Genomic DNA, 18,320 nt, shown 5'->3' on the forward strand with positions numbered 1-18,320 from the left:
TTTTTTTTTTGGGGGGGGAGGGAAGTATATTTATTTGGATTTATCACCTTTTTGAAGGAATTCACTGAAGGCGGTGTACAGTAAGAATAGAATAAACATGAGCAATAGGCAAAACTTACAGCAGTAAAAATATTCAAATAACACAAGTATGGCATAGTATACTACTTGCAATGTCAACACAATATACGTAATATAACACATTAACTGATAGTTGTTTTGTGGATGCGATTACATGGATGGTTGAAAACTACTTTGTTTAATCTTTACTGGTAGACTTGCCATGATGAGGCTTACATCTCTTTCATTTTTAAGAATGTTTAAAAGATTGCTTCTCAATTCTGTTATTTCTGAAGTTCAGTTTATTTTTAAGAGAATAGGTTGTTTTATCTGTGAAAATCGATACTTAAAAGTTGTTCTTTTGTAGCGCAACTGAAACGGATTTTTTTTCCACACATAACAAAATAATGCAAAATGGAAGAGAAAATTTATTATAGCACATCTTTATACAGCTGGGACGCCAGAAAAGTATTTCCTTTGGTTATGAAGGCTACAAAAATGATGTGCAGGAATTTCACAACTTCTCAGTTTGTTCATGAGACTTAATAATTCATTCTGAACGATCAAGGAATGACTACAGACCATATTTATGAACCCACAAGTGAGAACAGGACCGCCCCCCCCCCCCCCAAGAAAAACCACTCTGCATGTTATTTAGGTATTATGAATCCACCCCCCCCCCCCCCGGTTCTCAGGGTCAGAGATGGTAAATTCACCCTATGTAGGATCCAGTTTTGGTCCAACCATGGAAAAGCTGAATACCCTATATTACCAATTGATCCAACACTGGGTTTGTTCCAATCTCTTTGCACCTATAGATCTAAATCCTTGTAGCGCTATAGAAATGTTAAGTAGTAGTAGTAGTAGAACGAACTGCAAGTTCGGCGTGCAACGAGACCAAACCGGAACTGTATATGACCCTATCCTAAATAGCAATGAACCCACCATAGTAAGGTTTACACCAGAAACGCCCACGATTCCGAATCCGAAGGGCACTTTACCTAATCAAAGATGGGCCAGGCTGGCCTCGGAGAGACTAGTCACGTGCGACGCTATTTCCTTCCGGTCCTCCCTTTCACTGCCGCTCTCGCTCTGGTGCGCGCAGGTCTTCATTGGTAACCTAGCAACGAGGTGCTGTCACGAAGGGGGTTGCTGTCACAGTGAGACCGCTTGGGAGCCGTCAAGAGGAGGAGGAGACAAAGAGGTTTAGGAGGAGCAAGTGCAGGAGTGGGCTGGGCTGGATTACTACGAGGCCGGATGGCGGCGGCAGCAGCACTCTCGCGAGGTTACGGTTGACTGAAGCACTTGGAATCGCACTCGCTGACAAGAAAGGAAACAGAGCTAGCAGACAGGGACAGGGAGGGGGCGACAGAGCTCGAGAGCAGCGGTGAGTAGGGAGGGCACAGGCCCCCTCTCCTCCGGGACCGGCACCCCTGAAATGTGAAGCGGGAGGGAGCGAGAGAGGCAGCACCACCCGGACTCTCTCCCTTCTAAAGCCAGTGCTGCACCTAATCCGGGGGTTCAGAGCACCCTACTTTCTCACGTCATGTCTCGGCTCTGCCCCAATCTGCTATGGGACGTGCGGAAGCGCTCTCTGGGGCTCGAGCAGCCGTCGACGCTGCGCAGCAACTACCTGGGTGAGTACAGTCCTGCATGGTAATCATAATTATTATCATAATATTAGTGGCTAATGACAGAGGCGAAATCGAGTATCGCCCCTGCCGGACCAGACCTCCTTTGGAATCATCGCACAGTCATGTGGAGCCTGGATACAAATCCGATCGGTTCCAAGAGTTCTTGCTGCCCAGTGCCTTTCTTTCGGGGGAAATAGGGCGTGATCCCCATTGTTTCAAAATAAATTGAAATAAATAACCTAAAGGGGCCGATAGGAAGTCTACTCTCAGTGGCTGATCTCTGTTGTTTGTCACCTCGCCTTTTCATGGGAAAGGTAAAGCTTATGCCAGGGTAGACTAGAGGCACAAAGTGACAGCTGGACTTGTGTGCCCCTCCTGGTCGTACCGTTGAGCTCCCAAACGCAGTTGGGCAGAGCTTTTCTCCAAGAGTTTCTATCTGCTTCCAAGTTTCTAGCATTTTAAAGTTAAGTTTTTCATCTAGAATTTAACTTCGAAGTGACCTCAAAAGTTTTTGCCTTTTTCTTTTGGTCAGTTTTTATGTAAGGAATTTTTCAAAACCTGTGTACATTTTTATATTCCGTACAGGACAGATTTTTCATATACATAACATTCTCTCAATATCTGACCCCCCCCCCCCCCCATAATTGATGCTAAACATGGCAACAGGTTTCCTGCCACATGATTCTGACAGTATGATAAAAAATAGTTATCTATTTTTAGTTTATTGTAAAGGTGTTTTGTGCTGTTTTTTTTAAGTGCTTTATAGTTTGGGTTTTAGTTTTTAATCTCTGAGAGCCAGGTGAGTTATAAATAGGTAAACAGCTTACTTATTTTTATTTCTCATATCTTGCAGGCTATTTGCCAACCCAAATGGGCTTACAATATAAGTTGTACCTGAGGCAGTGGGGGGGGGGGGGGTGTGGGGGGGTGAGCTGACTTGCCAATGATCTCAAACAGCCAGTGGGAGAAGCAGAATTTGAATCCTGAATTCCCTAGATCTCTGCTCTAACCCCGTTGTTGTTCTTTACTGTGCACTATAGTGTACTAACATAACGTTTTTGAAAGGTGATAATACCTGACTTCATAATTTCCCACAAGGGAGAATACATTCCATAATAGGATACTTACCATCATCTTATAAAGAATGGCTAAAGCTAAGAAACTTATTTGGTAGTATTCTTTTGGGTAAAAGGATGTGAGGTTTGTCCTAGCTACTTTGATCCAATGGCTAAATGGTCCTTGGTTTTAAGAAGGAAGCAAAATCAAATATAGAACAAATAAGGCAGAACTGTGACAACCCAATCCAATAATAAATTGTTCCAAAGCAAATGAAATACTATCTGTATCCTTCATTTCTATTAGTAATCAAAATAAACTGCAGGGGAAGAGGCTAGAAGGAACCTGTAATAATGTGTGGTTTATTGTAGTTATGTTGGCTTTATGGCCATGGAGAACAGTATCATTGAGAAGGAACATGAATACCTGGATAGGCCTTATGGAGGGACAGTTGAGGACTTGAGGTGTACCTCATAAATAGGCTGATGTGAATTGGATAGACTGCAATAATGTATTTTATCCATGGGATCCTTCAGGCAAAATAATGACAGGGTGGTAAAATTGTTTTTCTATGAGATGTTCTTTTTGCAAAATGTTCCATGATCAGAAGTTTGAGGAGTTGTCATTCCTACAACCATCCCCATCCTTTAATGTCACTGTTTATCTTCCCTTTTAGCACAGTTTTGTAAAATCCTGAATAGTAGGCCCCATAGCAACCATAGTAGTATAATTTATTTGTTTTTATTAATTTAATAAGTTCTGTGAAATGTAGCATAGTAGATGATGGCAGAAAAGGACCAGTTGGTTCATGCAGGCTAGCCAGTTCATTCTTGGCATTGTGTACAGGAAATATTTCAACTTCAAGCTGTAAAAACTTGACTACTTGTATGAGCAGGGCAGTAGTAAAGGTATTAAGGGGGTCATGTACTAACAGTTTTTCCTGTGTGTGTGTGTGTGTGTGTGTGTCTGTTCCCCACTTCCTCCCAATAAGAAGCTGCCATCCCAGCCTAGCTAATGGGTTAAGCTGGCTCTGTGTAGGATAATTGCTCCGTATTGCTTATTGTTTTCTTCCTCTTTTTTGTTCTGTACGAGCCTGGGTAGATGAACCCATACCGCAGCACCTAGCGGCCCATTTCTTCTTCCTGGTGTACTACCACCATGCAGGATAATTAAACAGCTACCAAAACTAATGAAGTTGTTGCCTGAGCGTTTGGCATTTTAAGTTCTCATGGCATAGCTGGATGGCACTCTGGCCAATATCTCTGTTGAGTTGTAACCTGCCATCAACCCAGTTACCCCTAGGTCTGCAAAGAATATGTAATAAACAAAATTGATACAACTAAACAATTTAAAGAATGTGTAAACGTTTGCATTTCCATCCCTAACTTTAAGCACTAGCTCATTGTCATGGGCTCTAAAAGTATGAATTGATCGCTTTGACTGTACTGAAACAGTATGACTTTGTATTACATTATCAAAAGAAATAAAAAATACCTACATATTACACTATTTTCAAAACTGATAAACTGACAGTCCTTGAAATCAAATACGCTGATGGCAACCCATTAAAAATAAGAAAAAAATATATTCAGCATAGTAAACTAAAAAGGCAAATATTTTTGAATATGATTGGTAGGAAGTATTTGGCAGCTTTGATGTTCACTTATCAGCACACTCCTCACCAGTTTTTTGATAGCTTTTAAGATGGCATTTTGAAGATGACAGAAAACTTAGATGTGTCCTAATATTGTATCTTTCAGTTAAAAAAAATTATGTATTTACTCACTGTGTAAGTGAATAGAAATGCCAATATACCTTAGCCTTTTCACAGTAAGGGGTGGGGGGATGTTACTACGCTGTGGTAAAAATACAGCATTTTACTGCAGCCTGATTTACTAAGGGATTCATTAAAAGAATAATGCAACTTGTGATCAACCTCACAAGCTACATGGGCCACTAATGTGCGGCCTGTTGCTCCCAGGGAGCCACTTAAGCACTGTCAAGGCTTCTCTGGTCCCTATCCCCCAGAAAAAGACTCTTCCCCCCACCCTTTCTGAAAGCTCATTAAGTATTCATTATTCAAGCCTACCCGCTACCATCATTAGCCTCCCCTCCAGACTCCCCACCACCCATAGGCCTAACTCAAACAATTGCTGGTGTTTTAGGGATATGGGGCTGGAGTAATTCCCAATCACAGCTTCTGGTGTCAGATTTAAAGTGGCACCCATGACCCCTAGCAGTAGTTTCATGATACTACCAGTAGGGGTCAGGCAGTAAGGGCAAAAGGGCTTAAAAAAGGCTAGGGTCACAGGCACCATTATGAATCTGGTGCGTGCAGGAGCAGAAATGACTAGGGATCGGTGCTGCCTCATATTCCTAGCCACCAGCGGTTGCTTGAGGTCTGGGGAGTCCTGTGGGGGAGGGGGTCCAAGGGAGCCTATGAGGGGTGAGGGTAGGGGATTGAACAGTGGATGCCTACTAGGTCATTGGTGGTGGGGGTCAATGAAAGATCTGGGGGAGTTAGGAGTATGTTTGGGGAGGAAGCTTTGAGGGGTCCAAAGAGAAAAAAAGCAGCAAAGGAATGATATAGTGACTCCAGGTATACAAATTAAAACAAAAAAAAAGAAAAACCCTTGGCAAGTAACAAGATAAAACTTTCCAGTCAGCCACCACTGAGAGAGAGAAAATATTACTCACATATGCATAATGAATTATGGGAGTAATGAAAAGGATTCACTTTAGCCTTGTTTAGAAGTATAAATTCAGACATATTTTCTCTTTTATATACATAAAATAATCAAGGGAGTCCCACAACCAGGAGTGTGTCTCCTGGCTTGCCAAAGTGACGATTACTTTGGTCTTGGCACTCCTTGGCGAGTTTAAAGGTGAAGCTCAGCACTAGGGAATGACATGGGGATGGGGACACACAGTAAATCCATGGTAATGATCATAGGCGGTCGGTGGCTCAACTGTTTGGGGAGGCTAAAGGGGGCGGGGTTAGGGGTGGAGCCAGGGGTGGAGCTTAAATCCATAACTGTCTGATAACACACAGAAAAAAATAAATAAAAATAAGTCACAATTAATACCTTTTATTAAATATAGATATTAGATATGTATCATATGTCAAAGAATAAAGTGGTTGCTCAAAGCATATACTAACCACAATCGCTCAACTGCAAAACACTATGCACAATTTTGTGCAAAAACACACTCAGAACCTTACTGTACCATAAATATTACACTGGGCAGAACCTAATACACCAATATACCACCCATACGGAAAATGCAGGCTGTCAACAATATGAGATCATATCATCACAATTCTCATGTAGAGCCACAAAACACCCTAATTCATGTTTAATGTGGGATAAAATGCCATAAATAAGTAAATAAATATAAACTTTTAATGTTGAGCACCTGATTCTCAAAGTGGACATATTCCAAACACTATAATGAAAATAAAATGATTTTTTTCTACCTTTGTTGTCTGGTGACTGTTTTTCTGATCATGCTGGCCCAGTATCTGATTCTGCAGCTATCTGTCCTCTTACCTCCGTTTCCAGGGCTTCCTTTCCATTTATTTCTTTCCTCCTTTCTTCTTCATTTCTGGTCCTCAGCTTCTGCCTATTTTCTTCATCCATGTGCAGTTTTTCTCCTCTCTTCCTTTCCCCTTATCTTATCTCCTTCCTCCCTCTTCCCTCCCCTCCATCCATGTCCAGCATTTCTTCTCTCTCCCCTCCTCTCCCTTGCCCTACACCCATACACAGCAACCCTCCTCTCCCCTGCCCTCCATACACCCATGTCCAGTAATGATCCTCCTCTCCCCTGCCCTGCATGCACCCATTATACCCAGTGACCCTTCTCTCCCCTCCTTCCACAAATGCCCAGCGACTCCCTTCTCTCCCCTGCCACCCCCTCCCGAGTTGTTCGGCGAATTCCTCCCTCCGGACCCGGTCCACTCATGTCACCGACCTGACTCTTCTGAGCTGTCAGTGCTAACTCTCCCCCGCTGCGCTGGCGCTGCCGGCGTTCACGCTTCAAAATGGCCTCCAAGACTTCAGCAGAAGTCTCGCGAGGCTGCCTCTGGAAGTCTCGGTGGCCATTTTTAAAGTGCGAACGCCGGCAGCGCTAGCGCAGCGGGGGAGAGTTAGCGTTGACAGCTCCGAAGACGAAGAATCAGGTCGGTAACGTGAGGGACCGGGACCGGATCCTGAGGGAGGGGGAGGAGCCGGCTTGCTGCGGCTGGGGAGGCTTAGCCTCCCCAAGCCTTCAATACCGGGCGCCTATGGTAATGATAATATTTTAATGGAATTACTGCAAGGACAGGGTGGGGATAGGAACAAACTTTGGCCCCATATCATTCTCTAGCTCCCTCCTACATGCAACATGTCATCTCGCCCCACCTCTCCTTAACATCTTTAGGTGTTTGAGAAAGTTGAAAGAATGAAAATGGATGTTAGTAGTTTTCTGAGTGACTTTTATGGAACAATATCTCCTCTGAAAGCTGTTAATGAATTGGACAGGTTATTTATGTTCAAGCGATACTGATGATGTTTTGTCATTTTGGAAAAATAAGCAACAGTGCTAGCCAAAACTAGCAAAACATGCATAGGGGATCCTGTGCATTCCTGCTACCAGCACACCTTCTAAGAGTAAGAGGAAATTTTCTATTGCGGGAAGCACTGTGGAAGAAAGGAGAACTAGACTGAATGTGCACTTATTTGGTGTAAAACTCCCAGCCACGGAGGAGCGTGATAGGGCTCCTATAGCCTGTGTCCTGCCCTGCCCGATCTCTGCACTTTTACAGTCTGGAAGTTTTCTTTTTACCCTCCGCATTCTGGGGGTTTGGAATTCCACAAGGTCCTATGCAATCCACCGGACCACAGGGAGAGCTATATTGTAATCCACAGTCAGGGCTATCCCGCTCAACCTCTTCGCGTTTATAGTCTGGAGGTTTCCCCCTTAGCTATCCCCTGCTTGGGACTGACTCCTAGGTGGGTGTTGCCCCCCAGTGCATCCCGGCTTCCACCACCACTTCCCCCACTCAGCTCCAAACTCCCTCTGAAACAATCCCTCTCTCTCTCTCAGGGTCCTTCAACTTTTCTGATTAGGGAGAGAGTCATTGTTGATGCACAAACCTCCAATTTAAATAGTTCACTTTTATCACAGCACAAAACCCAATTTAAACACTTTTCCGCTTCAACCTTTTTCCCCCCTGTCCACATATTACCAGGCCAGGGGAATGTAAGGGTCCCACCCTTTCACTGTCAGCACCAACTCCTGACAACCTCCCACTTGACCCTGGTTGAAACATTCGTTCCTTAATCCCACCTCTGATGCAGCCACCTTTTGCCTCCCTGCATCAAGCCCGAGAACCAGGCTGCCATCTGCCCTCTTAACTCTCTACCTTTAGCTTTGGCAAGAGCTGAGATATCCATGGGTTCCTCTTCCAGGTTCTCCTCTCTCTCTCTTTCTCCCCAACGTCCCCTGATTGACAATCCATGGGTTCTTATACCCTTACCCCTCCCAGCTGCTCTTCATTCCCGATTGAATTTACTCAGCCTCTCCTCCTTCCCCTTAGCCCTCAGGGACTGGTAGTGTGAATAATTCTTACTTGCTCTACTCTGTGTCTCCCTCAGGGGCTGCTGGGAAGGGTAGTCCCTAGCTCTACTCTGTGTCTCCCTTGGGGGCTGCTGGGAATTGTAGTCTTTGGCTCTCACTATTTCCTCTGAGGAAGGTGACCAACTGCTGTCCCTAACATGCTGGATCCTTGGGGACCGGAATCTATGGCGACCACCCCTAGGAGCGGACTCAGGCCACCCCGAAGGAGCCCTTCCCTCCCCTTCCCTGGCTATTTCCCACTCCATGTCCTCGTACTCTTCACATTGGTTAACAAATGCTGGTAACTGGATAAATGCCAGCCAGTGGCATATTCAGTGACACTAACTGGGTAGATCTGCTAAATATTTCCTTTGATTGCCTCGGCACTATCTGGATAGTACTTGGATGGAGCTGGAGGTTATCTAGTTAGCAAGGATATTCAGGGTATCCCAACTAATCGGGTTAGCACAGTGGTCCTTAACCTTTTTTCTGTTGTCATATTTGACGTGTTCATGTGTATGATACTCTGAATACTGCATTTCTTGGTTGGAACAAAAAGAAAATATTAAATATTTCCTTGTGAAAAATGATGAAAGGGAAATCCTAAAATATTTAACAAAATTTACTTTTCAATTATAGTTTATAATAATAATAATAATAATTTTTTTTAATTCATCAATAGAAACCTGAGACTGATATGCTACAGACAGTTTTTCAATATGGGGTTGAATAGTAGACAAATTCACACTAAGCTTACTGTCAGCAAAAATAAAAACCTGTTCTGGAGTCTGTACAGAGGAGAGCCAAAATGTTTCATAAAAAAACCCCAAACAAACTGTACAAAGCTTGTTTTCTGTATAACTGTCCAGCCACCTCACCTAAACAATGTTACTTCACTACCTGGTTCTTCAACCATCTTGATGTTTTTTTTTCAGTGTGATGGGCCCTACTGCTTCTTGACTTGGCCATCAGTTGAGTCCATTTCTTGCAGTTTCTTTCAAAACATATTTCCAAATACAATTTTTTGAATAAGAATCAGATACTCCTGTTTAGGTTTAGAGCAAAATGTTTTTAGAGCCTGATGGTCAGCAGAGGGTTGAGATCCTGGGGAACTGGGTTCAATTCCCTCTGTAGCTCCGTGTGACTCTGGGCAAGTCACTTAACCCTCCGTTGCTCCAGGTACAAAGGTAGTACAATGTACTACTTAGATTGTGAGCCCGCTAGGGACAGTCCCATTACCTGTAAAATGAAACTGTGAACTGCTTAGGTCTAAGCAGTATATAAATACTTGAATGAATGAAATGAAAGCACAAGACCACTGCTCCTCAAATTTCACTGGCTACCCATCAAAGCACGTATATCCTTCAAGATTTGCTCTCTAGTCCACAGGATAATGTTTGGCCTTGCACCAGAATACATGACAAACCTAATAGAACTACCAATGCACAATGCAGTCGAATGCACAAGAACCTACCTCACTCTTCACTTCCCCAAATGCCAAGACCTAAAATACAAATCTGCACACTCAACCAGCTTCACATATGTATGTCCCAAAATGTGGAACATAATACTGAAAGTCATAAAACGTACTACCATCTACTTAACTGTTCGAAAACTCCTGAAAGTCCACTTCTTCAGACAATCTTCCTTCTAAGATCCCTATTCCATTTCAAATTTTGGAAAATGTAGGGTACAAATTCATAAATAAATAAATAATAAATTTAAAAATGGCATGTGCACTTATCGTGATAATCACTAGATGGTGACAGCATTGTTTAGGTAAGGTGGTTGGTGAGTGTAGGCTTATTGCAGATTTATTCAGGATAATATATCCCAAATTTTATTGAAAATGGTGCAGTTTAAATATTAGAGCACAAAAAAAAGGGGGGGGGGGGATCCAAGTCTTCCACAAAAAGCAAAGCAAAGTACACAAAGATGAAAGTGAACCAAGTCCAAATGACCAGCCCAAAACACAGTGCCTTCCTCTGATGTAGTTTCCTGTTTCCGCGAGGGTGGGACACAGAAGGTTGGAGGAGGCGAGCCTGCTGCTTTCACTAACGCCGCTGGCGGCGCTGCGACGTCAGGTAAAAAAAATTAAAGATTTAAACGCGGGGTGGCAGGAACAGAAAGTAGGGCTGTCGGGGTGCTAAGGGTGGGCAGGTGAGCTGGCCCTGGGAAGAAAAGGTGCCAGTATGCTGTACCGGCACAAAAAAAGCACATGATATAATACAAGGTTAGCATAATACTAATGATGCACCTAATCATGCATTAGAACATTCAACTAACATAGACATGTTGCTAATGATTTTCTACAATATGGCTTACCATATAGCTGAGGGACCAGTGAAGATATATGATGGGAACAAGATGCGTGGTACAGAATCAGTTGGGATAATTAGATTTTTATTTTATTTTTTTATTTTTGTTACATTTGTACCCCGCGCTTTCCCACTCATGGCAGGCTCAATGCGGCAGGCAATGGAGGGTTAAGTGACTTGCCCAGAGCCACAAGGAGCTGCCTGTGCCGGGAATAGAACTCAGTTCCTCAGGACTAAAGTCCACCACCCTAACCACTAGGCCACTCCTCCACATAAATGGTTAGCTAAACTCAAGGCAAGTTCTTTCGTAGCATTACCACTATACTAGGCTCATCTTTTCTTTCTCATATCCTCCAGGCTCCATCCTCCGCCCTCCCCGCTTGTTCCCTCTACTTTTTAAAAGCCATTCCCCCACAGTTCTTCTTTTTAAAACTTGCCGTCTCCATGCAATTGTCAGAGTTGGCAGAAGGAGAGAGAACAAGGGTGTTTCCTCAGGCCATCTCCTGTGCAGCCAGAAATGGCATCAATCCTAGTCACAGAGGAGGATGTAAGACCCTACATTACTGGGCCAGGCTGGCAGTAGTCATCGCAGCCACAGGGAGAATGCAGAATTCCTAGCCTTGGCTGGTGACAGCTTTGATGGTAGTTGCAATGCAGGTAAGCCTAAGACGTAGTGGTAGTATTTGCTGAGGGTGGGGGGATGTCAGGGAGTAATAGCAGACATGCAACATTTCTATCAGAGGATGGCAGCAGTGGTGATCATTAGAAGGTGATGGGGAAGTGGAAATAGAGAGCCGTCATTTATTTATCAATTACTTTTGTTTGATATACTGACCGTTGCACCAAAGGCAATGCTAAGTTGTTTGTACTCAAAGGAAAAGAAAGCAAATTACTATGTTGCCACAAGAACAGAGAGAGGGAAACAGTGGAGAAGAGCAGAAAAGCAACATTGGATTTCAAATCCCTGTCTACTCTCACCAGTCTTCAAGCACATGTGGTTGTTAAGGAAAACATGGACTTGTTGTCTGTCAAATTTTTGGTGACATACCTCCAGCTCTTGATGACACACTGAGAACCCAGCTGAGAAGTTAGCAGCTTAAATATTGCTGCTAACCAGATAATGTTGCCAGGCAATGCTGAATCCGGATATTCAGCACCTGTTGGTATCCAGGTAATGGGGCTGAATATCCGAATTACATTAAACTGCAGCGGCTAACATTTTAAATATCTGGATTGATCTCTAGTTCAGTTCTCAGTTTCTTATATTTGCTTGCACTAGAGTGGAGGAGTGGCCTAGTGGTTAGGGTGGTGGACTTTGGTCCTGTGGAACTGAAGAACTGAGTTCGATTCCCACTTCAGGCACAGGCAGCTCCTTGTGACTCTGGGCAAGTCACTTAACCCTCCATTGCCCCATGTAAGCCGCATTGAGCCTGCCATGAGTGGGAAAGCGCAGGGTACAAATGTAACAAAAACAAACTTACTACTATTTTGTATTGTCACAATTTCCCTGTAGAATCTGGGATTTCTAATTTTTTTTTTATAGATATTCATTTGTACACCAGGTATTTCTGTCCTCAGAGGGCTTTCAATTTCATTTTGTACCTGAGGCAATGGATGGTTAAGTGACCTGCCCAAGTTCACAAGGAGCAGTAGTGGAATTTGAACTGGGCTTTCCTGATTGTCAGTGGTTCTTGAGCCACTAGGCCACAATGTGAATGATAAAAGGCTCACAAAATGTTTATTCTTTGTTCTTCTTTGGTAATTTATATGTGTATTTTTCTCTCATATACATTTTACAGAATTGTTTCTTCACTCTTCTTTGTGCCCACTGTTTCAGTTTTTTGGTTTGTGCTTGCTGAATTTTTTTTTCTTCAGAAAAAGCTTGGGGCTGATTTGTGCTAGGGAGGTACTGTGGTTCCCATGTTAGTCTATTTGAATATATAGAAATAAGGGTGTACAAACAAGTTATAGCTGACAATCTTTTTTTGAAGTAGCTTAATGTATATGTGACTAGCTTTCAAGAGCAGTCTCCTTTCATCTGGTCAGTGAGGAAGCAGTTCAAGGACACTGGGGTTTACAAAGTCAAATAGCCATGAGAGAATTTTCATATGCTTTCAAAATTGTAATGACCCATGCAGGCAACCTAAAGCATATTTGTCTAAACCCAGTGGCCCTTATTCTAGAAACTTCCCCATGTGTAGATGGCAGCATTTAGTGGAGAGGCCCAGATGTTTAAATGCCATTTCAGAACATTCACATGTGGGAAAGCAGAGTATGTTTAAATGACAAAGGGGCTTGGGTACTAGCAGGGAGAGGGAATAGTGTGGGTGGTGGGTCTACCATACAAACATAAATTCTCTATTTCATATAGGAAGCCACATGTGTATAGAGAAAAGTAGACTGGTATTTACAGCTGCCTGAAGGCATGTTTAAGAGCCTGCTGTAGGGAAAGCTGAATATATTGGTATCCCCCCCCAGCAAGGGCCCCCACAGGTGGGCAACTTATAGCCAACATGTAGCAGCTTCCCACCATGCCCAAACCAATAAGCAGGATATGAAATACTAAATAAACTTAGAAACCTCTCCCAGGCATAATTTTTATTTAAATGCCCTCCCCCACTTTGATTCACTCCCTGGGCTTACCAGGGGTCCCAGGTGTCTAGTGGAGTAGGAGCAGTGTCTAAAATAGCTGCAAAGACCTGTAGTGGTAATATTGCAGTATTACTGTTAGGGGGTCAGGAGGGTGGCCTTGTTCAGGTGAGGGGGAGGGGTCTGTGCCACAGAGGAGCGCCATTTGAGGGGAGCTGCTGCTGCTGCTGGGATCAGGGCCCTTTACAGAGGGAGCAGTGATTTTTAGAAAGCTGCTCCCATGTCTGTATGTGTATGGGAGGGGTTTCTACTTTGGTTTTCCCCACATGACGTTTTCTAAAATTACTGTCCCTCTATATGTGGAGGAACTTTGACAGGGAGTTCTTCACCTATTTTACAAGGTGCTCTACGTTTGGCAGAGCCTGTTGTAAAATAGTGCGTGAATTCCTGTCCACATAATGCCCCTGTATAAGTCATTGATGAGGCCCCACCTGGAGTATTGTGTTCAGTTTTGGAGGACGTATCTTGCTAAGGATGTAAAAAGAATTGAAGCGGTGCAAAGAAAAGCTACAAGAATGGTATGGGATTTGTGTTACAAGACGTATGAGGAGAGACTTGCTGACCTAAACATGTATACCCTGGAAGAAAGGAGAAACAGGGGCGATATGATACAGACGTTCAAATATTTGAAAGGTATTAATCCGCAAATGAACCTTTTCCGTAGATGGGAAGGCGGTAGAACTAGAGGACATGAAATGAGATTGAAGGGGGGCAGACTCAAGAAAAATGTCGAAGTATTTTTTTCACAGAAAGAGTGGTGGATACTTAGAATGCCCTCCCGCGGGAGGTGGTGGAGATGAAAATGGTAACGGAATTCAAACATGCGTGGGATAAACATAAAGGAATCTTGTTCAGAAGGAATGGATCCTCAGAAGCTTAGCCGGTGGTGGGAGGCGGGGCTAGTGCTGGGCAGACTTCTACGATCTGTGCCCTGAAAATGGCAGATACAAATCAAGGTAAGGTATACACAAAAAAGCACATATGAGTTTATCTTGTTGGGCAGACTGGATGGACCATGCAGGTGTTTTTCTGCCGTCATCTACTATGTTACTATTCTATCTAAAATCTGTCTGTCACGTTTGTGGCCGTGACCACCCTCAGACTTACCTTATTTCTGGGGGTCAGCATCTGTGCTGGCTTCTGTCTGCTTCTGTGGTAGTTTTGTCTCTGTCTCTGTGTGCTGATTACCTTACTAGACCTCACCTGTGTGGGCTATGCCTCTCTGGGGAGACAGCATCTAAGATGGCTTCCACCTGCTCTGTTCCAGCTTCCAAGATGGCTCCTGTCTGTCCTTCCTATGTGTGTCAAGCCTCTCTTTGGTAGTGTGTTTCCTGCTTCTGCCCTGCTGTAGGTGACATCATCAGTGAGAGCCTTCATAAGGAAGTGCTGTACTGGCATTCAGGGCCTTGGCATGTGTTATGCCAAAAGGTCGTCAGGTTAGTGAGTGTACTGTTGCGCTGCCACATTGCCTGTCTCTGGGGCTCTTGCCCATCTGCTTATTGTGTCTGTGGACTGCTAGTCCTTCTGTGTGGGCTCTTGCCCTTCTGCTTGTGTGTCTGTGGACTGCTAGTCTTTCTGGTTCCCTGTCTGTGTTGGGAGCTGCTGAAGCTTCAGCTTTTGTTTGTTCCCTGTCTGTGTTTGGAGCTATTTAGCTTCCAGCTTTTGTTTGTTCCCTGTCTGTGTTTGGAGCTATTTAGCTTCCAGCCTTTGTTTGTTCCCTGTCGGTGGTTGTTAGCTCCTGAGCTTCAGCCATTGCCCTGACCTGTGCTAGTGCCTGGGTTATTCTCTGCTTGCTGCCTGTCTCTGACTATTGCCTGAATCCTGATATTCTCTGCTTGCTGCCTGTCTCTGACTATTTGTCGTGTCTCTGATGTTTCTCTTTTGTTGGTGAGCTCTCGAGTCTCCCCGAGCCCCACAAGGCCCCAGGGAACAGCCGAGCACCCCGAATCTTCACCCGCGGCGACCGCCGTTCACCAAGGGTTGAGCCCTCAGCTGCAGGCGGCCAGCAGGACTGCTGGAACCGCGGGGTGACGGCTGGCCTGGCTGGAAGTCAGCACACAGTCTTTAGGGAAGGACTAGTAGAGGCGGCTTATGGCTCTAAGAAGAACCTCAGGCTCCAGAGGCCCTAGCAGGACGGCTAGCTGAAGGAAACACAGTCTTCACCGGAGGTGGCTAGCAGGACGGCTAGCTGAACACTAGGAACAAACACAGTCTTCACAGGAGGTGGCTAGCAGGACGGCTAGCTGAACACTAGGAACAAACACAGTCTTCACAGGAGGTGGCTTCTGACAAACGAAACGGAAGCACTGGACCCCTTCCGTGTCTTCGTTTAAATCCCCCGCTCGTCCCTCCGATGGTAACGGCTGGAGTCAATCCTCTTCGCCCAGGCAGGCAGAGGGACCCGGATTGGTCCTCCCGTCCGGCGGGCGGAGTCTCTTTGTGGATGCGCCAATCCGGCGCGAGTGGGCGGAGCTACCTCGCTGGTCCTGCTCCAGCGAGGAGGACGAAGACGCCGGCGCCGCCATCTTGGCCGGCGGATCTCCTTCTCCGAGGCCGGCGCTTGCTCCTCTGGATCGCCGGCCTCGGAGCAGCTGGCGGCAGCGCCGATCCCCTCGGCAGCCTCTCCCTGCCGTTCCGGATCCCACGGGCGCCCCTGGTTCCCGCTCCTGCCCGCGGACCGCCAGGTAAGGGCCTGGAACGGGACAGTATCCTCCCCGGATGACCCCTTCTCCCGGGGCCCGGGTTTGGACGGATATCGGGCGTGGAAAGCTTTAACAAATTCTGGAGCATGTACATTAGCTACGGGTTCCCAGGAGTTGTCTTCGGGGCCAAAAGATTTCCATGATAACAAATAATACAGTCTTCCCCGCCGCCATTTTGAGTCAAGAATCTCTCCTACCTCATACTCCGGATCCGGGGCCACTTGGAGAGCTTCCTCTTCGGATGGGTGCGGGTGCCATCTGGACCCTCGAAACCTCTTCAATAAGGAGATATGGAAGGCGTTGTGCACTCGTAGGGTCCTGGGTAACCGCAACCGATACGTTACTGGTCCAATTCGTTCTTGAATAGCAAAAGGTCCAGCATATCGAGGTCCCAGTTTCCGGGAAGGCACTCGGAGCCTCAGATGCTTAGTGCTTAACCATACCTTCTGCCCCGGCTGGAGCACTGGGGCGGGTCGCCGGTGGCGGTCGGCAAAGATTTTATCTTCGGTAACGGTCTTCTGTAGTTGTTCCCTAGCCATCTCCCAGACCTTCTGTAGGTCTGCCAGGGTTTGGTCCCCTACCGGGGTTACCGCGGTAGAAGGGAACGGCCCTGGAAGCCGAGGATGTCGTCCGTATACCACGAAGAACGGGGAATGTCCTGAGGATGAATGGTCACTCTGGTTATAAGCGAACTCGGCCCATGGAAGTAGAGAAGCCCAGTTATCTTGTCGTTGGTTAACAAACGCTCGCAAGAATCCTTTCAATGTTTGGTTAATTCTCTCAACCATGCCGTTGGTTTGGGGATGGTAGCCGGATGAAAAATGGGTCTCTACTCCCAAGGCCGTGCACAAGGCTCTCCAGAAGCGTGAGGTAAATTGGGGTCCTCGGTCACTGATGATCCGACTGGGCAGCCCATGTAGTCGAAAAATGTGGTGAATGAAGGCCTGGGCTAGAGAGGCTGCCGAAGGAAGGCTCGAGAATGGAACAAAGTGAGCCATCTTTGAGAAACGGTCTACCACAACCCAGATCACGGAATGACCCTGGGAACGGGGTAGGTCAGTGATGAAATCCATGGATACCTCCGACCAGGGAGTGGTTGGTACGGGCAGTGGTTGCAGGTCTCCCACGGGAGGTCCCCCTATTGGCTTGGTCCGTGCACACACCGGGCACGAGGTAACAAACTGGAGAATATCCCGCCTCATTTGCGGCCATTGATACTGTCTCGCGATGAATCGGAGAGTCTTTTGATACCCGAAGTGCCCGGCCCATCTAGATGAGTGTCCCCATTGCATTACTCTTTTTCGGTCGGCGGCCGACACGAACTCCTTGATCGGTGCGACTTCCCCTGTAGCCGCACTGAGACACGCGGGATCTAACATAGGATGAGCCTCCTTGGTCTCTTCAGGGACCTCAAATGCTCGGGAGAGCGAGTCCGCCGGGGTATTCTGGGACGCCGCCCGGAATACTAACTGAAAATGAAACCTGGCAAAGAATAATGACCACCGAGCCTGTCGGGGGTTCAATCGCTGAGCCTCTTGAAGGTATAGGAGGTTCTTGTGGTCAGTGATGACCGTAAATCGGTGCTCCGCTCCCTCCAGCAAGTGCCTCCATTCCTGCAGGGCTAATTTCAGGGCCAGGAGTTCTCTATCCCCTACCGTATAATTCCGTTCTGCTGGGGAGAATTTACGTGAGAAGAAGGAGCACGGTTGACGCCGGCCTCCGGGGTTGATTTGAGAGATGACCGCCCCGGCCCCCAAGGCGGACGCGTCCACTTCTACAATAAAAGGTTTCTCCGGATCGGGGGCCAGCAGGATGGACGCTGACTCGAAGGCCTCTTTTACCTGACGAAAGGCCGCTTGCGCCTCTGGCGGCCAATCCCGGACCCTCGCGTTCTTTTGGGTGAGCGCCGTCAGTGGTGCTGTCAATTGGGAATACTGGGGGATAAACTGGCGATAGTAATTGGCGAAGCCCAGGAACCGTTGTAGTGCCTTCAGTCCCAATGGTTGTGGCCACTCTCGAATGGCCCGGAGTTTGTCTGGCTCCATCTGTAGGCCCCCGGGTAGCAGAATATGTCCTAAAAAGGGTAATGACCGCTGATGGAAAGCGCATTTACTGAGTTTAGCAAATAGATGGGCTCGTCGTAACCGGTGCAGCACAGCGCGAACATGGCCCGTATGCTCCGTGGGGTCCTTAGAGTAAACCAGAATGTCATCCAGGTATACAATCACCGTGGAGTTTAGCAAATCCTCTAGCACGTAGTTGATAAGACGTTGAAACACCGCAGGGGCATTGCATAGACCGAA

At 46.1% G+C, this 18,320-nt stretch overlaps 1 protein-coding gene across 6 annotated transcripts in view; it reads left to right on the top strand.

Moving 5' to 3' along the window:
• Positions 1 to 1,064: 1,064 nt before the first annotated feature.
• DCAF6 (DDB1 and CUL4 associated factor 6) overlaps positions 1,065 to 18,320 on the top strand; it is a 540,954-nt gene continuing 523,698 nt past the window's right edge. For 3 of the 6 annotated variants that reach the window (XM_030203854.1, XM_030203855.1, XM_030203856.1), the window contains exon 1: positions 1,065 to 1,694. In XM_030203854.1, coding sequence (XP_030059714.1) covers positions 1,604 to 1,694 — 91 coding nt within the window. In that variant the 5' untranslated portion in view covers positions 1,065 to 1,603. The remainder of the gene's footprint in view (positions 1,695 to 18,320) is intronic. The other 3 variants (XM_030203858.1, XM_030203857.1, XM_030203859.1) reach the window with 1 other exon arrangement.

The sequence above is a fragment of the Microcaecilia unicolor genome, chromosome 5 (genome assembly GCF_901765095.1).
Source record: "Microcaecilia unicolor chromosome 5, aMicUni1.1, whole genome shotgun sequence".
In the NCBI taxonomy this organism is placed as follows: Eukaryota; Metazoa; Chordata; class Amphibia; order Gymnophiona; family Siphonopidae; genus Microcaecilia; species Microcaecilia unicolor.